This window comes from Clarias gariepinus, chromosome 9, assembly GCF_024256425.1.
Source record: "Clarias gariepinus isolate MV-2021 ecotype Netherlands chromosome 9, CGAR_prim_01v2, whole genome shotgun sequence".
In the NCBI taxonomy this organism is placed as follows: domain Eukaryota; kingdom Metazoa; phylum Chordata; class Actinopteri; order Siluriformes; family Clariidae; genus Clarias; species Clarias gariepinus.
This window is the reverse complement of record NC_071108.1, coordinates 37,826,438-37,845,087: the sequence shown is the minus strand read 5'-3', so window position 1 is coordinate 37,845,087 and position 18,650 is coordinate 37,826,438. Positions and strand designations below refer to the sequence as shown.

General features: G+C 38.3%; 1 protein-coding gene and 1 long non-coding RNA gene across 2 annotated transcripts; one reads left to right on the top strand and one right to left on the bottom strand.

Annotated features, from left to right (window-relative positions):
- Window positions 1-3,387: 3,387 nt before the first annotated feature.
- On the top strand, window positions 3,388-6,658 carry LOC128530139 (uncharacterized). The gene is made up of 3 exons (XR_008361113.1): window positions 3,388-3,462; window positions 4,158-4,215; window positions 6,001-6,658. It is a non-coding gene; the product is annotated as an uncharacterized LOC128530139 (long non-coding RNA).
- Window positions 6,659-14,942: 8,284 nt separating this feature from the next.
- Window positions 14,943-17,378, bottom strand: LOC128530636 (hemicentin-1-like). The gene is made up of 4 exons (XM_053504683.1): window positions 17,027-17,378; window positions 16,799-16,918; window positions 16,485-16,608; window positions 14,943-16,129 (listed from the first exon to the last, which is right to left on the bottom strand). The coding sequence occupies exons 1-4, from the start codon at window positions 17,376-17,378 to the stop codon at window positions 15,760-15,762; spliced, it is 966 nt and encodes a 321-aa protein (XP_053360658.1). The 3' UTR covers window positions 14,943-15,759.
- Window positions 17,379-18,650: the final 1,272 nt, after the last annotated feature.

Here is an 18,650-nt window from a genome sequence, read left to right as displayed (position 1 = left end):
TTAGTTATGATGTCATAGTTAGTCCTGCCGGAGTCTCTGCTTGCACTCTGCACTAAATATACATTCACCTTATACATTATGTGACTGTAACTGTTATCTCTCCTCTTCTGCTCTCCCCTCTTCTGTTCTCTCTACCCCTCTCCCTCTTCCCTCTCTCTGTCAAGCTACACATGTCGTTCCTGAGCTGCCAGTGATCCAGACTCCCTCCGCCCTCCGGACCTGTCTGACCCATCCTGGTGACCCGCTTCTGGTTGGAGATCTCGTCACATAAATGCCCCATGTGTCTCTTTGGGATGCGTCTGGTGTCTGGGGATGGTTTCACTCTACCATGAAGACAGTTCTGGCCTCGACTGGTGTTGACAGCTGTTTCTCTGAGGACTTGACTTGGCTGCAGTTGCTCGATAGTTCAGGACTGGAATTTCCTACAAGTCTACCAGATCCTCAAATAACTACCTGGACTCCATATTAACATCAATTAACATCAACTGTTATAGCTGAACTGGCTGCCAACTAACACACAGTATAAATGCAGATCAATTCCTGCTCTCTGTTTCACCCAGATGAGGATGGGTTCCCTGTTGAGTCTGGTTCCTCTCAAGGTTTCCTTCCATTACCATCTCAGGGAGTTTTTCCTTGCCACTGTCGCCCTCGGCTCGTTCATCAGGGACGATCTGACCATTTTGATTCATGCACACTCACATTCCATGACAATTGTTAGAAGCGCTATACAAATAAAATTTTATTTAATTTAATTAAATAGTATCAAGCCACTCCTGAACCAGAGACAACATGAAAAGCATCTTACTTGGGCTAAAGAGAAAGACAACTGGACCACTGGACAAACTGGACCACCGGTCCAAAGTCCTCTTTTCAGATGAAAGTAAATTTTGCATTTCATTTGAAAATCAAGATTCCAAAGTCTGGAGGAAGAGAGGAGAGGCACAGAAGTTGCTTAAAGTTCAGTCTAAAGCTTCCACACTCTGTGTGCTTTGAGGTGCCGTGTCATCTGCTGGAGTTGGTCCACAGTGTTTTATCTGGTCCAAAGTTAACACAGCCCTACCAGGAAGTTTTAGATCACTTCATGTTTAGGGTTGGGTATCGTTTGGGTTTTTTTCGATACCGGTGCCAAATCGATACTTTTAAAACGGTACCGGTGCCAAAACAGTGCTTGAACCGATACTTTACAAAAGCCACAAAATGATGGTGGATAATCAATTTATTAAACAAAAAATTGAATGCTTAAAATTGAACAATATATTAAAGTATATATATATATATATATATATATATATATATATACTTTATATATAAAAACAACAACAAACGGGGTCACTGTTGGAGTACTACTAGTTCTAGCTGGAAAGCCATAATTATAAACAGAATCCATGTTACATTAGTTTTTTTAAAATCGTTTGACAATTCGTTATGCAATTATTTTATTATTATGTTTTATGTATTACAATTAATAAGCATTTTAAGATTAATATTACATTAGCCTACTGCTAACCTGCGTAAAGGTTGCTGTTGTCATCATAATCTGTGGACTCCTTTTTGCTACGGTTGGTATGACTGGTGCTGGGGTTCACCCACACCGATAGTGCCAGCTGTTGTCCACAAGCTGTCAAACTCGGTGCCTCCCTCTGCTTTTAACTTTAATCCGTGTGCCTCAAATGTTTCATTAGATTTGACGTGTTTCCTCCTTTACATGCAACCGCTGTAAAACATTTGCTGCACGTCGCAATGTCGGAATCCTTTCTTGTAAAATGTAACCACACTTTCGAGCGTTTAGTTTTAGGCATTTTAACGAAAGTTGTTTTATTTAGCAAGCTAAGATAGCGGTAGACCGCCTGCTGCCGTCAGAGCGAGTGTAACGTTAGTTACTGCATTTACGCGCATCTCGGATGGTCTCATTTCCTGATGATTTGTGCTTTTAATTTTTTTATTTAATCTAATAACCTTTTAATCTACAAAAATAAAATGGACGGTAACATTACTGCAACAATGTTTTGGATTTGTATTATCAAAACTTTCCGAATTTCTCAAGATTTTTCTAATTAAGGAAATAATTTATTTTCCCAATCATTTCTGACACCCCATGAATGCAGTATTTAAATTTTACTAGCGATCAAGTGTGTTAATGAATCTGATGCTTATTACAACAGTGTCATCATCGCCCTAAAGAACGAATATTTCAATCGACAGTTCTGGCACTTAAGTGGCACCGAAATAAGGCACCGAAATTCGCATTCTGTTTCGGCCCGGTACATACCGGTTATATAGGTATCGGTGCCGTATTGGCACCGGTTTTCGGTACCCCACCTTATTCATGCTTCTGTCTGCTGACCAGCTTTATGGAGATGCTGATGTCCTTTTCGAGCAGGCCTCTGCCCACAATGCCAAAACTAATACTAACTGGTTTACTGACTGTGATATTACTGTGCTTGGGGGGCCAGTAAACTCACCTGATCTGAACATTATAGAGAATTTCTGTACTATTGGAAGTTGAGAATCACCTAAATCACCAATACAGACGAGCTGAAAGCTGCTATCAAAGTAACCTAGTCTTAAATAAAATAAAGGCTTAAAATATTTAACTTTACATGTAATGGATCTAGAATGTATAAGAGTTTCACTTTTTTTTATTAAATTTCAAAAGAAAATTAAGTTTTTCATTATATAAAATCAGTGACACTTTACATGATGCTGGTCTCTCTCTCTCTCTCACACACACACACACACACACTGACCAAAGCAGCGTGAAAAGAGTTTAAAATGCTCCGTCATGATTAATCATACACATTAGTGTAGTACATCATTTGAATCTGTAAAGGGTCTACTTTTTTTCATGTATACTCACAATATCCACAAAACAATGTGCTTTTGTAAAATAAAGAAAATAAACAGGGTGCGCTTTCAGCCGTCTCTGTCTCCGCGAAAATCTTTTTGAAACACGTCACTAAAATGAACTGAAACTCTGCGAATACTGCACAGACAGACATGAGACATATATCTATAGAAAGCTTAAAGGGTCTCCTTGTAAATGATGCAATTCACATTGAAAACAAATATTCTCAGTTTATGTAATCCGTATAAAACCAAGGAGAGGCACAGAATTTCTGTCGCACTTCATTATCTGCTAACGACCCGCGGCAGGACACGCCCACACGTCAATCACACGGAAAACAGTCCCGGGGTAATCTACATACGAGGCCACGCCCCCCGGGCAACGGCACGAAAACACACACAGACCGGCTAAAAAACACTCGGATTCAGTGAGTTTTCTGCACGTTTGGAAGATGGCACGCGCTGTACAGCTGAGGAAACTCTTCAGATGATTTTGGGCAGTGAGGAAGAGTTTACATTTACCTCAGGAGAAGACTGTGTGACTGACGAGGAACGGGAGCATTTTGAGGAGAGAACAGATCCAGCAGAGGACAGTAAAGCAAGCTGCTGTGACAATGGGTAAGTTATTAAGTCTTATATAACTCCTATTCTGATAATATTAAACTAATATTAGTAAATATTTCCCTCACTTCAGCTAGCTCTTGTCAGCTTGTGTGACACATTGGCTTTCAATGCCATTTATATAGTTTAGTGTAGCATGTAGATAACACTGCCTTATGTAGCAAACATGTTATTTCCCGGTGGCTAAGCTAATATCTTATGGAGTTTACAGATGTTTATAAATGTTCTAATGTATTTCACCTCGTTTTGGATAGCTTTAGATTATGGTTGCTAATATATATTTGGCTCCCTTTTGGTTAGCTTATAACACTGCTATCGGTAATGTTATTTAGCACAAACAAGCTAGCTCCAGTTGGCTAAATATGTAGCTAAGAGACATAATGAATTTATAAATGTTTATGAATATTTCTGTGGTGTAAATGTTCATAATGCCTTTTGTTAAGCTTGTATTTACAAATACCTGTTTAGAATGTGTTAAATATGTGTGTATAGCATGTCAGGTGGATGGTGTTTGCTAATGCCTCAGGTGTAAATGTTTGGGGTGTACTAGACTTGTCTAGTCTATTGTCCATCAACAGACACAGAGGGGCACAATGTATACACTTCATACCTATTAAGCGTCCATACCTATTAATTGCACATCCATTTACTATGAACAGTATAGGCTAACTTTTTTATTTATTTGTTTTTAGGAATGTGTCTGCATCACCCTTGCCTTCACCAGCACCTCACATCAGGACACCACATCAGGTTTGCACCATTTTACCATGAATGTTGTTTGCACTTTTTGCACTTTTTATTTATTTTAAGCTGTTTTTGGAATTTTTGCAAGTGAATCTTAAGTTATTCTAAATAAACCACAAACAAAGTAATATGTTTCTGTCTTCTAATTATTTTCTTGTAACACTTTCCTCTGTGTAACACATACCTGACTGAAAGGGGTAATTATACAGCTCATTATGCGGGTCTTTGTCTTCTCTGGTGTAAATTACAGCATTATTCATGATCATTCACGCCTCCTCGCATACTGCCTTTCTAAACAAATAGTGTCTTAGAAAATTTAAATGAATGTATTGTTTTCTGTAAATGAGCAAAAAAGGTGATTGTCACATAATTTTGAAGTAAAACCTCTACATTATAAGATCCAGGTCACAAAAGTCTTGTGCACAAATGTCATGAATGTGTTGTGTGGTCTTATTTCAGTGAGTTGTTTTTTTGTTGTTTTCAAAAATCACGCATAACATTTTTTTTCTCCAATATACAAACTTGTACATACATGCTGCTCATATATTATTGTTGCACAGTTTGTGCTGAATAAAATTATATCAGACCTTAGACATTTATATGTTTATAAGTAACTGAAAAATACACAAATGTCAGGACACGTCAGAATCTCTTCAGAGCTCCAAAACACCCTCAGACTCCTAAGGGTTAAACCAACGCACGAGCGCGCAATAATCCTAGACAACTCAGTCCAGCTACAATATACTAATCATCAACAACAGGTGTGTCAAAGAACCGACTTAGCCGGATCGTAATTAGCACGATGATCTCATCTTAGATGTGTCAATTCATCTCGGATGTGTCAAGCGACGTACGAAGAACGGACCCCAGCTCTCTTCTCTCCAATCCACTCTACAACAACAGTCTCATATTTCCCTTTGGAAAAACTTTCACAAATTCATCCATGAACTACAGTGTGGGCGGGGCTTTTACGTAGGGGTTTGTCAGATAACGGTCATTTGTCTTCAGTCTGTCGAGTTCAGCGGACGTGGACTCATCGCTGTGCTTGTTGTAACTGAAAAAAACGGTGCAAGCCGAAAGTCTTTCCACTCCGTGACCACTGAACTCCGACACGACACTACGTTAGGCTACGTCTCAACTCATTTGCATATGGACGGTGATTAGAGGTTTACTGAGGGCTCAGGGGAGGTGTGTGTGTGTGTGTGTGTGTGTGTGCGCACGCTGCAGCCTGTGAATGAATACACACAGCGGAGTGACAGACATGAGGGAAATATAATACCGTATTGTGTAGTGTCCCTTTTTGGGCGGATTTTTCCGCTACCGCAGATCATTTTATCAACTTGTAATATATTCATTTTGTAAGTATATTAACATGTGCTTTCTCAACATTTCAAAAATTTTATTTGAGGGGGCAAGACATTTATTTAAGGGGGCGCTGCACCCTCTTGTCCTTGGCTTGGACACTAAATCTGCTGATCCCAGGTGCCTATATATATATATATATATATATATATATATATATATATATATATATTATGCTCTTATCTGATGGGGTCATGTTTTTTTACAGGAGAGATGGCTTACAAATCACCAGTCTCTTATACTTACAATGTAAAATTATTCATAAATTTTTTTGTACAGATACAGATTTACATTTTGATCAGTACACACATCTGCATTGAATTGAATATTGCAGCCCGTAAACTCTGAGTGTGATAAGTTTCCACAATTTCACCGGTGTGAGAATTGGAATGATTCTGATGTAAAGCTTTTATTCTCTTTCTCATTCAGGTTTGCAGGACCTCCATTTATCGTCTCCCCTCCAGAGAACATAACCCTGAACATATCCCAGGATGCATTCTTCACCTGTCAGGCCGAGGCATATCCAGGCAACATGACGTACACCTGGTTCTGGGAGGAAGATAACGTCTTCTTCAAGAAGTAAAGTTATGATCGGGTTTGTTACTGTATCACATCTCACTGCTTCTGTGCTTCACTACCATCATCCTCATTCAGAGATCAGGATTACTTACAGCATGAATGCGTGCAACTCTGTTACAGGAATTTTAAAATGTTTTTTAAAATTGTTTAAAATGTAGTCAATCAGCCAAGAAGTGTTGGATGAAGCTTGTAGTAAAATCTTGCTAGGAAAAAATTCTACGGCATCCAAAATATTCCAATAAACAGCTGATCGTATTCATTTGTTTTCAAACAACATATTTAGCTTATGCAACCATTAGTTTGAAATAAAATTTGTGGAAATAAAATGAAACATTTAGAGAACTTTGAGAGACAGGACCTAGAGGACGTCTTGTAAAAGATCTAAAGCAAACACCCAACATGTCTTGGCTGATCGATGGAGTTTATGATGGTAGTTAGAAAATGATTTGTTTTTTCACAGTAAAAGGTCTATTCATCATGTGATTTAAATTAAAAGTTATTATATGGATATGGAGCTTTACTTACTTTTTTCAACACATTATTTTGAACACCACTGTACGTTCATCCGTTCAGACAATAATATGCCAGTATAAAAAACATGGGAATGTACAACCATCAAACCGCTCAGGAAGGAGACGGATTCCGGAGTACCAGAGAGGAATGTTTTATGGTGCGAAATGTGCGAATGAACCCCAGGACAAACAGCAAAAGACCTTGTGAAGATGCTGGCTGAAACTGGTAAGACAGTGTGATTATCCACAGTAAAACGCGTCCTGTACCACCATGAGCTGAAAGGTTACTCTGGGAGGAGAAAGACATTACTTCAAGACTACAGTTTGCAACTGAAGACGGGGACAAAAATCTTAATTTCTGGACATATGTTCTGTGGTCTAAAGAAATTAAAATGTAACTGTTTGCCCATAATGATAAATGGTATATTTGGAGGAAAATGGGTGAAACTTTGAAGCCTCAGAACACCATCCCAACTGTGAAGTATGGGGGTTGTAGTATAATGTTGTGGGGCTGCTTTGCTGCAGAAGGGACTGGTGCACTTTACAAAATAGAGCATAATGAGGAAAAAAAGTATGTGGATATATTGAAGCAACAACTGAAGACATCAGCCAAGGGTCCGTTCTTCGTACGTCACTAACTCAGTTAGCCGGATTTGATTGTTGTGGATTTGTCCTAATCTTGAATTGTTTCGTTCTTCGATGTGCATCTCGCATTTGTCATAGCAACATGTCCGTAAGCTTGAACCTGCTCGGGATCAGGTTTATTTCATCTAAATAGGATTTAACCTGTGCTCCTGGCGGGTTATGATTGGTTGAAATGGCAAGGTCACATCTGATTGGTTAAAGAGCACGACTGACGCGGACTGACTCACATGGGAAAAGAAATATTTATATATACAGTAATAAAAATAAATATTTTTTATAATGAAAAATTGGACGAAACCAATCACTGAAAATGCGAGCAAGAAGCCCAACAAACCTAACCCCGTTACACCAGTTCTGTCAAGAAGAGTGGGACAAATACCAGCAACTACTGTAGAAAGCTTGTGGAAGGATACTTAAAACATTTGGCCCTAGTGAAACAGTTTCGGAGCAATTCTACAAAGGAAGTTTATGTAAATTTTTTATTTTTGAAAGTAATTTAAAAAAATTCCATAAAATTCTCCCTTGCTCGATTCTGACATTTAACGATATCTATTTACTATAACATTTAACAATGCAAAACATATATTTATATTAATTGATCTAAAACAAAGTTTATTCTAATTTAACGTTTGACAATAAAGAAAAAAAGTGTTTTTTTCTTAAGTGTATGTAAATATCTGATTTCAACTGTATGTACTGTATGTCTGTCTGTTAGAGAGTTTCTCTAAGTATGGTGTATTAACAGCACATGTAGAAATTAAATGTTCATTTGTACAGTTTATATTTATATTTAGTGCTGTGTAATTTTTGTATAATTCATACTTATGTTACATATTCTTTTGTGCTCCTCACAAATACTCAATCCTTTTCCTGAAGGCCATACAGCCACTACACAAGTGCTTATATTCAATATACAAGTGCTTTATTATCTGTGCTCACTATTTAAGTCAATATGTTAAACAAACCAGCAAAAATTATTTCTTTTATTTGCTCCACACTGGACAAAGAACATGAAATAAAGCAAATATTGTAAAAGAAGTTTAACAATCATAAAACAGTGCAGACATTAGATTGTGTTATATTATCAATGTTATGAATTTCAGTATTACTCGAACCTAAATAAAGAATTGAACAAAATGTCATAATTTTTTATATAAAACATGAATTATCCCAAACCTTGTGTTCCCAATGTGATTTATACATTTCTAAATTTCTGAAAAGAAAACTTAACAAAAGCCCTGAGGCTGGAGAACGTGACTTCAACCCTAGGAGGAATAAAAAGAACATTTTAGTTGCAAATTGTCCAAAGAAACAAACTGAACACTGATGTAATAATATACTGAACAAAAATATAAACGCAACACTTTTGTTTTTGCTTCCATTTTTTATGAGATGAACTTAGATATGAAACATTTTCTACATACACGAAATAACCATATCTTTCAAATATTGTGTTACAAATCTGTCAAAATCTGTGATAGTGAGCACTTCTCCTTTCCCAAGATAATCCATCCCACCTCACAGGTGTGCCATATCAAGATGCTGATTAGACAGCATGATTATTGCACAGGTGTGCCTTAGACTGGCCACTTGTAAAAGGCAACTTTGAAAGGTTCAGTTGAATCACACAGCACAATGCCACAGATGTCGCAAGTTTTGAGGGAGCGTGCAATTGGCATGCTGACAGCAGGAATGTCCACCAGAGCTGTTGCTCGTGAATTGAATGTTCATTTCTCTGCCATAAGCCGTCTCCAAAGGTGTTTCAGAGGATTTGGCAGTACATCCAACCGGCCTCACAACCGCAAACGACGTGTAACCACACCAGCCCAGGTCTTCCACATTCAGCATGTTCACCTCCATGATCGTCTGAGACCAGCCACTCGGACAGCTGCTGAAACAATCCGAGTGCATAACCAAAGAATTTCTGCACAAACGGTCAGAAACAGTCTCAGGGAAGCTCATCTACATGCTCGTCGTCCTCATTGGGGTTTCGACTTGACTCCAGTTCCTTATCGTAACGGATTTTGACAGATTTGTAAACAATATTTGAAAGATATGGTTATTTTGTTTATGTAGACGTAAACGTTTCAGATCTTTGAGTTCATCTCATTAAAAATGGGAGCAAAAACAAAAGTGTTGCGTTTATATTTTTGTTCAGTATATTAATAATAGAAATGATAAACGAAAAAAAAGACGCTGGGTTGAAGGTTAAATTTAAACTAAATACTCAGTCCTTCGCGTAATTATGAAATAAAAAGCTGACATAAATTATCCACCTGCAGCATAAAACAAAAATGCCGTGTGTTTCTGTGTCGTCATCCTTTTTATCATGTGTACTAGCGCGTGCAGTCAGCTGTCGACCTGAATGAAATAAGACTATTTATATAAAGCGCGTGCCGGCAAACATGTTTTATTTGAATGTTCCAAGATTATGGAAGTATAACAGTGCCAAAACAGTGTACTTTAAAGTGTACCCTTCCTGCTTCCTGGGCAGCCCACTTCTCAGGGAACTACTTGCCGATGGGAATATGCGGCACTCCTGACTAACAGGCTGGGTTGCCAGTTCCACAATAAATGGTGTTATGCGCTACAATTCCCTTTCCACCATAAACGCTTTATTCAAAGCAAAGCCAGTGGGCTCTTTCATTCAAACGCGAAAGCGGTTTCCTCCCTCGGTAATGTGCAGTTACAAGATCACCAAGATCGTCATATTAAGAAAAATAACTAGCTAAAATAAAATTGATTTAAATTAAACACTCATTATTTTTTTTTTCCCGAAGCCACAAGGAGCCGCAGCAGAAGGATTAAAGAGCCACATGCGGAAATATTTTACATATTAATAGTGAAATATTTTACATGTTTAATGACACAAAATTAACTGTAAATTCCTGTCCATATAATAAAAAGTTTCCTGTTAATGAAGGTTTTACTGCTAAATTAAACTGAATTTTAATGAATTTATTGTAAATTAAGTAAAGTTACCTCCTCCACGAGGTCGTCACTCCTGATACTGCAGAGTTGCCTTGAAAAACAAAAAAGGCGAAATAATTTGACTATTTATGTAACACTGTGTGTGTGTGTATTGTTGTTGATTTACTGCAAAACTAAACAGAATTTTAATGATTTTATTGTAAATAAAGTAAAGTTACCCCCTCCCCGCTCTGTCCAAGGTTCTTCTGCTGCTCGGATGGCTTAAAAACATAAAAGTGAAATAATTTAACTATTTATGTAACACTGTGTGTGTGTGTGTGTATTATTGTTGATTTACTGCAAAATTAAACTGAATTTTAATGATTTTATTGTAAATTAAGTAAAGTTACCTTCTTCTGGAAGTCCACACACCTCTGCAGCAGCTCGGCGCGCTTAAAAAAATAAAAGGAGAATTAATTTGACTATTTATGTAACACTGTGTGTGTGTTGTTGATTTACTGCAAAATTAAACTGAATTTTTATGATTTTATTGTAAATTAAGTAAAGTTACCTTCTCCTCAAGCTTTCCATACTCCTCCAGCAGCTTGAATGTCTTAAAAAATAAAATGAGAATTAATTTGACTATTTATGTAACACTGTGTGTGTGTTGTTGATTTACTGCAAAATTTAACTGAATTTTAATTAACTTATTGTAAATTAGGTAAAGTTACCTCCTTCATGAGGTCCGTAAACTCCTGATGATGCTTGGATAACTTAAAAACAAAAAAGTGAATTAATTTGACTATTTATGTAACACTGTGTTTGTGTGCGTGTTGTGTATTGTTGATTTGCTGAAAAATTTAACTGAACTTTGTCAATTTATGTAACTATTATTTCGTCTTTATGTAACTATTAATTTGTCTATTTATGTGTGTGTTATGTATTGTTGTTGATTTACTGCAAAATTATACTGAATTTTAATGATTATATTGTAAATTAAGTAAAGTTACCTCCGCCGTGGTGGTGTCGATCCCCTGCTTCAACTCCATTATCTAAAAAACATAAAAGCTGAATTACAGACATGTCCTTGTTTTATTCATCTTCCACCACAAGCAATCTGTTAACAATGATATTGTTTTATGAATGAAGGAGTGTCAGATTTTACATTTAATGTTTAATAAACAACCTAAAAATACAAGTTATGACAAGTTACTCAAGTCATTAAGTTACTGGGAAACTGTAAAAGTATAAACTCATCTGTCCTGAAGATGTCAGAAACCTTAAAGTTACAGTTTTACTGTTGCGCAGCACTGACACTGGAGACTCCTTCCAGAAAGATTAAATAACTGTTTCCCTCTACAGCCAGGGGCCAAAAGTTTTGAGAATGACACAAATATTCATTTTAACAAAGTCTGCTGTATGATGGAGCTCCTTGTCATTAGGCAAAAGTGATAAGTAAGTGTCTGAGGGAACAAAACCAGGAAAGGCCAGAATACTCCCCAGACCCTAATCCCACTGAGAACTTGTGGTCAATCCTCAAGAGACGGCTGGACAAACAAAGACCCACAAGCACTGATTATGTAAGAATGGGCTCCATCAGTCAGGGTGTGGCCCAGGAGATGATTGACAGCATGTCAGGGTGAACTGCAGAGGAAGGTCAACACTGCAAATACTGATTTTTTTGCATAGTACTATTACTGTAAGTGCATCTTAATGCAATTGTAAATAAAAACATTTGACATTCATGAAATGTTTGTAATTATACTTCAGTGTACCAGAGTAACATCTGACAGATACAAATATTTAACTATTAAAATTTAATATTAATATTTAATATTAACCCTTAGGAGTCAGCGGACCCGCCAGCGGGCACACATGCATTTTTTTCTGGTAACCATGAAAAGAGTTTAAAATGCTCCGTCATGCTTGATCATACACATAAGTGTGGTACATCATTTGAATCTGCAAAGGGTCTACTTTTATTCATGTATACTCACAATATCCACAAAACATTGTGCTTTTGTAAAATAAAGAAAATGAAAGGGTGCGCTTTCAGCCATCTCAGTCTCCGCTTAAAGGGTCTACTTTCAAAAGATGCAAGTCACATTGAAAACTAATATTCTTAGTTTATGTAATCCGTATGAAACCAAGGAGAGGCACAGAATTTCTGTCACACTTCATTATCTGATAATGACCCCAGGCAGGACACGCCCACACACCATTCACATGGAAAACAGTCACAGGGTACGCTATATACAAGGCCACGCCCCCCGGACACCGGCGTAAAAAACACACACACACACAGACCGGTGCTGTGTCGAAGTTGGTTCCCCCATCAGGATATGTTTTTTTAGCCCCACCCCCGTGAAAACGGCACAGGAACCGCGCATTTAGAAGAAGGCTCGCCCGCGGAGGGTCATGCGCGAACCAGTGAAGTTCTACGGAGCGCGATAAAGGCCAAAAAGACATTGTTAGCGCTTTTTAATCCCTGAAACGGAAAAGACGGCGAATTTCACGCGCCTTAAAAACTAATCTTATCATAACATGCGTTGTATTTTTTTCTGGCATACGCTACCTATGATTTATTTATGCTATTTTACCAAAGGAATATATATACAGGTCCTTCTCAAAAAATTAGCATATTGTGATAAAGTTCATTAATTTCTGTAAACGACTGATAAACATCAACATAAAACACATGTGATAAAACACAGTGGACCAACACCAGCAGCTGACATGGCACCCCAGACCATCACTGACTGTGGGTACTTGACACTGGACTTCAGGCATTTTGGCATTTCCCTCTCCCCAGTTTTCCTCCAGACTCTGGCACCTTGATTTCCGAATGACATGCAAAATTTGCTTTCATCCGAAAAAAGTACTTTAGACAATTGTATGTTTATAACTAACTGAAAAATGTCAGGACATGTCAGAATCTCTTCAGGACTCCAAAACACCCTCAGACTCCTAAGGGTTAAAACTAATATGTGTCATTCTCAAAACTTTTGGCCCCTTGCTGTACAAGTCCCTGTGAATGATCTGTTACTAGTAAAACAGTAAAAACACAAACTGCACCACCGTCTCACACCAGGACATCATCTCATCACACTAGTATTTCACACACTTCAGTGGTCTGTACATTCAGTATTCTGTACAGCTTCAGTATATTTAATAATTTATTAAAAAATTTAATTTACTGTTGATGTTTTCTTGGACAGAGGTAAGGAACACTTAATAGATGACAACCTGAATTAATAATAATGAAGTGAAATAAACACTGTAATGTACTTATTATTAAACACCATGACACACTGCCGTCCTACAAAATACTGAAGAATAAAGTGAACTAAATACTTCAATACTAAAACACACACACACACACTTCGACATGCTAGTTTAAATTAGCTAGACAGTTATGTAGCCTGAGAGTTAACGCCTCGTGCACCTTCCTGAGGTAATTATAAAACATTAGCTAACAAGCTAACGCCTTGTGCACCTTCCCGAGGTACAACACATTACAAAAACATTATCTTTGTAAGAAACACACACTATTTTAGTCATTTAAAGTCTTTTTAAAATTAAAGTATTAAAGTCTACACAAACACTCATTATTATTTTATTTTTTTATCGCTGAAACTGACCTTCTGCTCCAAAGGGTCTTGCCGGCGCCTTTTTGGTGACATTTTCGTCTCTGACAGGATTATACGAGCGCGCGCTGATTCCGTTATGACCACGCCCCCGAGTGATTCTTCTCGAACGAGTCTTTGCAGTGAACCGATTCTTCTGAGTCGTCATTTCAGTGATTCGGTTATTGTTAGTTATTTAAAACATTAATAAAAAGTAACATATTCAAACCATAAATAGTTATATAAAAATATGTCTTAAATTACATAGTGCAAAGGCAGCGTGTAGAAATGAGGGAATTGGTGAATTCCCTTAACATAGAATAGTTAAATGATTCGAGTGACAGAATGAATCAGTTCCCACATGAATCACAATCTTTTCTTTCTTTCCTTTTTTTTTTTTTTTACACTTAGTCAATAATCTCACCTGCGACAATAACAATAAGGTGATCACAGAAGCTGGAACTGAAATCATGACAGAGAAATCACTCAGATATGTGCTTTAAGATCAGAGTTCCATGTAGATCCCCAGATTTGTTAAAAAAGGACAGAGACTAAATAATGCAACATTTTATTTTATTGTTTTATGTGAGAAACCGAGTTTTCATTATTATTTCTGTATTTGTTTAAAAGTGAGGGGAAAACTGTTCATCTCTCGCAGCTATTAGTTTTGTGATAAACACAGCTCCATTTATAATAAAGTACATATTCAGACCGGACACCACAGAAAACTGGAAAATAATAATAAAAAAATCTGAAAATGATTTTGTCAACTGTCAATCTTTTATATTCAAGTGGAGTTTTTGTGGTCAAACAGAAACATTTACCTGCAGGATCAAAAATACACCAAAAAACCTCACCTGGATGTAAGTAAGCTAATGAATAAGAGTCTTCTGTTGGATAAGTACTGCTGTAATTAATACAGTTCAACTGGTACAAGTTATTTAACCCTAACTGATGCAGTGAGGAGCTTCTCATTTCTTACACAACCATGTCAGCAGTGGGTGTAGCAAAGATATTTTATTGTCCTGCATCATGCAAAAAACAGCTAAGAAGAGTGCTGACACTACTAACACTGGGTTAAGCACTCACTCACTCACTCATCTTCTATACCGCTTTATCCTGCATTCTGGGTCGTGGGGACCTGGAGCCTGTCCCAGGAGGCTTGGGGCATGAGGCAGGGTACACCCTGGAAAGGGTGCCAATCCATCACAGGGCACACACACATACACACACTCATTCACACACTCCAGGCAATTTGGGAACACCAATTAGCCTATCCTGCATGTCTTTGGACTGCGGGAAGAAACCGGAATATCCGGAGAAAACCCACCAAGCACAGGGAGAACATGCAAACTCCATGCACACAGAGATGGGAATCGAACCCGGACCCTGGATGTGCAAGGCGACAGTGCTAACCACTGCACTACCGTGCCGCTGGGTTAAGAACTGTAATAATAATAACAATAATAATAATAATTAGTTTACTTGCACTTTCTGACCACAGTATGTATTTTGTATGAAAAAATATTCCTTCCTGCCTGATCATTACATTAAGTCTGAGCGTTAAAGTGAAGCGGCTGAGCTTTAGAACACTTTTGCTCTTTATTACACACTTCTTACTGCTGCAGCTCAGTTTTTCAACCAGCAGTGACACTGAGGTGTTTAAATCTGCATCATACACACATTAATACACACTGAAAAACATCACAGAGCACTGAGAGGTGAACATTTAAACATCTATTGTAATTCCGACAAACAATCTTATAATAACAAAGAATCAGAAAAATATTCAACCAATAAAGAATATATTTTTTTTAATGAAATCAGTTTTGGTAACATAAAACGCTAACTAATGATGGACCAGTGTGGACGAGTGGAGGTGGAGGGATACGTGTGAATAACTGGAGATAGAGGGATCAGAATGGATAAGCAGAAATTGAGATGTAGATAATGAATAAACTCTGGTAGGTGATTTGTCCTTGCTGGTTGAGTGTGGTTGCTTGGACCTTCAGCTTCACTAGACCAGACTGATTTAAAGGGCGAGTGGTGAAGATGATTCCTCTTCCAGCCTCGTCCTTAATCCCAAACAGCTGTTCTGTAATCTCTCCATTTTGTTCGAGGATGGTGAATAATGTTCTCTCCTGAAGAACACCAGACTCGGAAAATGCTGACAGTCGGATGACGTTGTGTTGAGCTGGAATTCCCAGAGGAAGTGTGATGAGTTTATACTGAAGGAGGAGAGACGATCCTGCAGCACACCCATGAGAACATGGCTTGTAACACAGTCTGTGGATGAGAAGAGGACCAATCGGGTTTTGATTCATTCGATTTTGTTCGTTCATATCAAACACATATGTTCCTCTTTGTTGAATTATGGACTCTAGACAAACATTTAATTTGTTTCATCAGTGGTTATGATTTGTAAATGTTTTCTAATATGTTCAACACCGTGCAATCTAACACACTGCTCGTCACCATTAATTTAAACATGGTTAAATTTGAGGCAAGGTCAGATGAAGTTTATTTTTACTTTCTTTGCACCTCAAACACACGTTATTAACTGTTGTAATAGTATTTTATATATATATATATATATATATATATATATATATATAATTTTTTATTATTATTTTTTTTTTACCCTGGACCTCCTCTGTGATAGCTGCCAGGACATGGAGTGTCCAAACACTGATAACTCCCCCTCGTGTTAAAGCACATTTGGTTTGGTCCACACTGCACACTGTGCTCAAGGCATTCATCAATATCTGAAATTGTACAGTGTTGAGACACGATTAATTCACACTGCAGCTTACTGACAATTATATATTTTAGAAAAAAATGTGATAAAAATTTCTGTTTATGTTAATTCAATACATACTTCAGACAATCGAATATAAAACCATGAATGTGTAAATATAATGAACTTTGCATGGTCATGTGACCTGAATGGAGTACCTCTGCATGTTCGACCGTTGGACTTCAGCTGATACCCTGAAGGGCAAAAACACTGAAAACTTCCCACTGAGTTCTGACACTTGTGTTGGCATGGCTTTCTGATCACACACTCATCAATGTCTAAGCAGAAGGAGGAGCAGAATTACAGAACGTTAATACATACATGAAAGAAATCATGCAACAAGTCCATGCTCCCTCTTTGTTCTATTTCTATTATGTAGGACTCACCCACACAGCTACCGGCTTTGCTTGTATAACCTGGAGGGCAGGTGTGTAAGTTGCTCCACGGTGCCCCCTGCTGTGTGTTCTGTAGCAGTGTTAGTGTTTGACCTCTTGTGGACACCAACTGGGGCTGAAGTCCCGCTCGAACCCAAGTTCGATTACTAAACACATTTCCTCTCTCGAGTCCAGCACACGAGCGGCCGTCCACCAGCAGGACAGTCCCCGGGGGACACAAACACCGGAAACTACCAGGTACGTTTCGGCACTGATACCCACACGGACTTGGAGACTGTGTACACTTATCAACATCTAACACACCAGAGAGAGTGAGAGAGAAAGAGTAACACACTGGCCACATGGTGTGGTGGTGTATGAATGTATGAAGTGGTGTGCTGTAGGGTGGCATGTGGCATGTAATGTGATGTGTATGGAGGTTAATGTGGTATGTAGTGCAGTGTGTGTAGTGTGTGATGTGATGTATGTGCACATGTAGATAATAGTACCAGGATAGCATTCTTTCACCTCAGAAATATTGCCAGAATAAGAAATTTATTGTCGCTAAACGACGCAGAAAAACTAGTTCATGCTTTTATCACCTCTAGGTTGGACTATTGTAATGCCTTACTGTCTGGTTGTTCAGCTAGATGCATAAATAAGCTTCAGCTAGTCCAGAATGCAGCAGCGAGAGTCCTCACCAGAACCAGAAGATATGAGCACATCACCCCTATCTTATCTTCACTCCATTGGCTCCCTGTGAAATTTCGCATTGATTTTAAAATACTACTCTTGACATATAAAGCATTAAATGGTCTCGCGCCGCAGTACCTGAGCGAACTGCTAGTGTCTTACGATCCGCCACGCCTACTTCGATCAAAGGATGCAGGCTGCTTGTCAGTACCGCGTATTATGAAAAATACAGCTGGGGGCAGAGCTTTTTCTTACAAAGCCCCAAAGTTATGGAATAGTCTTCCAAATAGTGTTCGGGACTCAGACACAGTCTCAGTGTTTAAGTCCAGGCTAAAAACCTATTTATTTAGCCAAGCATTTTTATAAATAGATTTGCCATAGGTAAAGGAGCAGATCTGGGGGACTCATGGACGTAGAGTATTATGGTGAACTGGTATGTTTGGATGCTGTCTTCCTCACTCTCATTGATCACTCAGGTTTGCTGACGGTGAGGGGATTGTTTGCTTTACATGTCAAGAAGCCCTCATGTTTGTGTTTCCTTCTGGCTCTCCCTTTTAGTTATGCTGTCATAGTTAGTCCTGCCGGAGTCTCTGCTTGCACGCTACAGTTAATATACATTCACATTATACATTGTGTGACTGTGACCATAACTAACTGCCATCTCTCCTCTTCTTCTCTTTCCCCCCCTCTTTCTTTTTCCTCTCTCCTCCTGTCCCCCCCTTTCACTCTTTCTCTCTCTCTCTGTCGAGCTACACATGTCGTTCCTGAGCTGCCAGTGATCCAGACTCCCTCTGCCCTCCGGACCTGTCTGACCCATCCTGGTGCCCCGCTTCTGGCTGAAGATCTCGTCACATGGATGCCCCGTGTGTCTCTCTGGGATGCGTCTGGTGTCTGGGAATGATTCTCTCTACCTAGAAGATGGTTCTGGCCTTGACTGGTGTTG

Bases quoted from the DNA above. Each gene is read 5' to 3' on its own strand.
- LOC128530636 (XM_053504683.1), bottom strand. From the start codon at position 17,378: ATGTGGCCAGTGTGTTACTCTTTCTCTCTCACTCTCTCTGGTGTGTTA. The intron at 16,919-17,026 runs GTGAGTCCTACA...CCTTCTGCTTAG, and splicing joins CAAAGCCGGTAGCTGTGTGG to ACATTGATGAGTGTGTGATC. The intron at 16,130-16,484 runs GTAAAAAAAAAA...TCTCATCCACAG, and splicing joins TATCACAGAGGAGGTCCAGG to ACTGTGTTACAAGCCATGTT.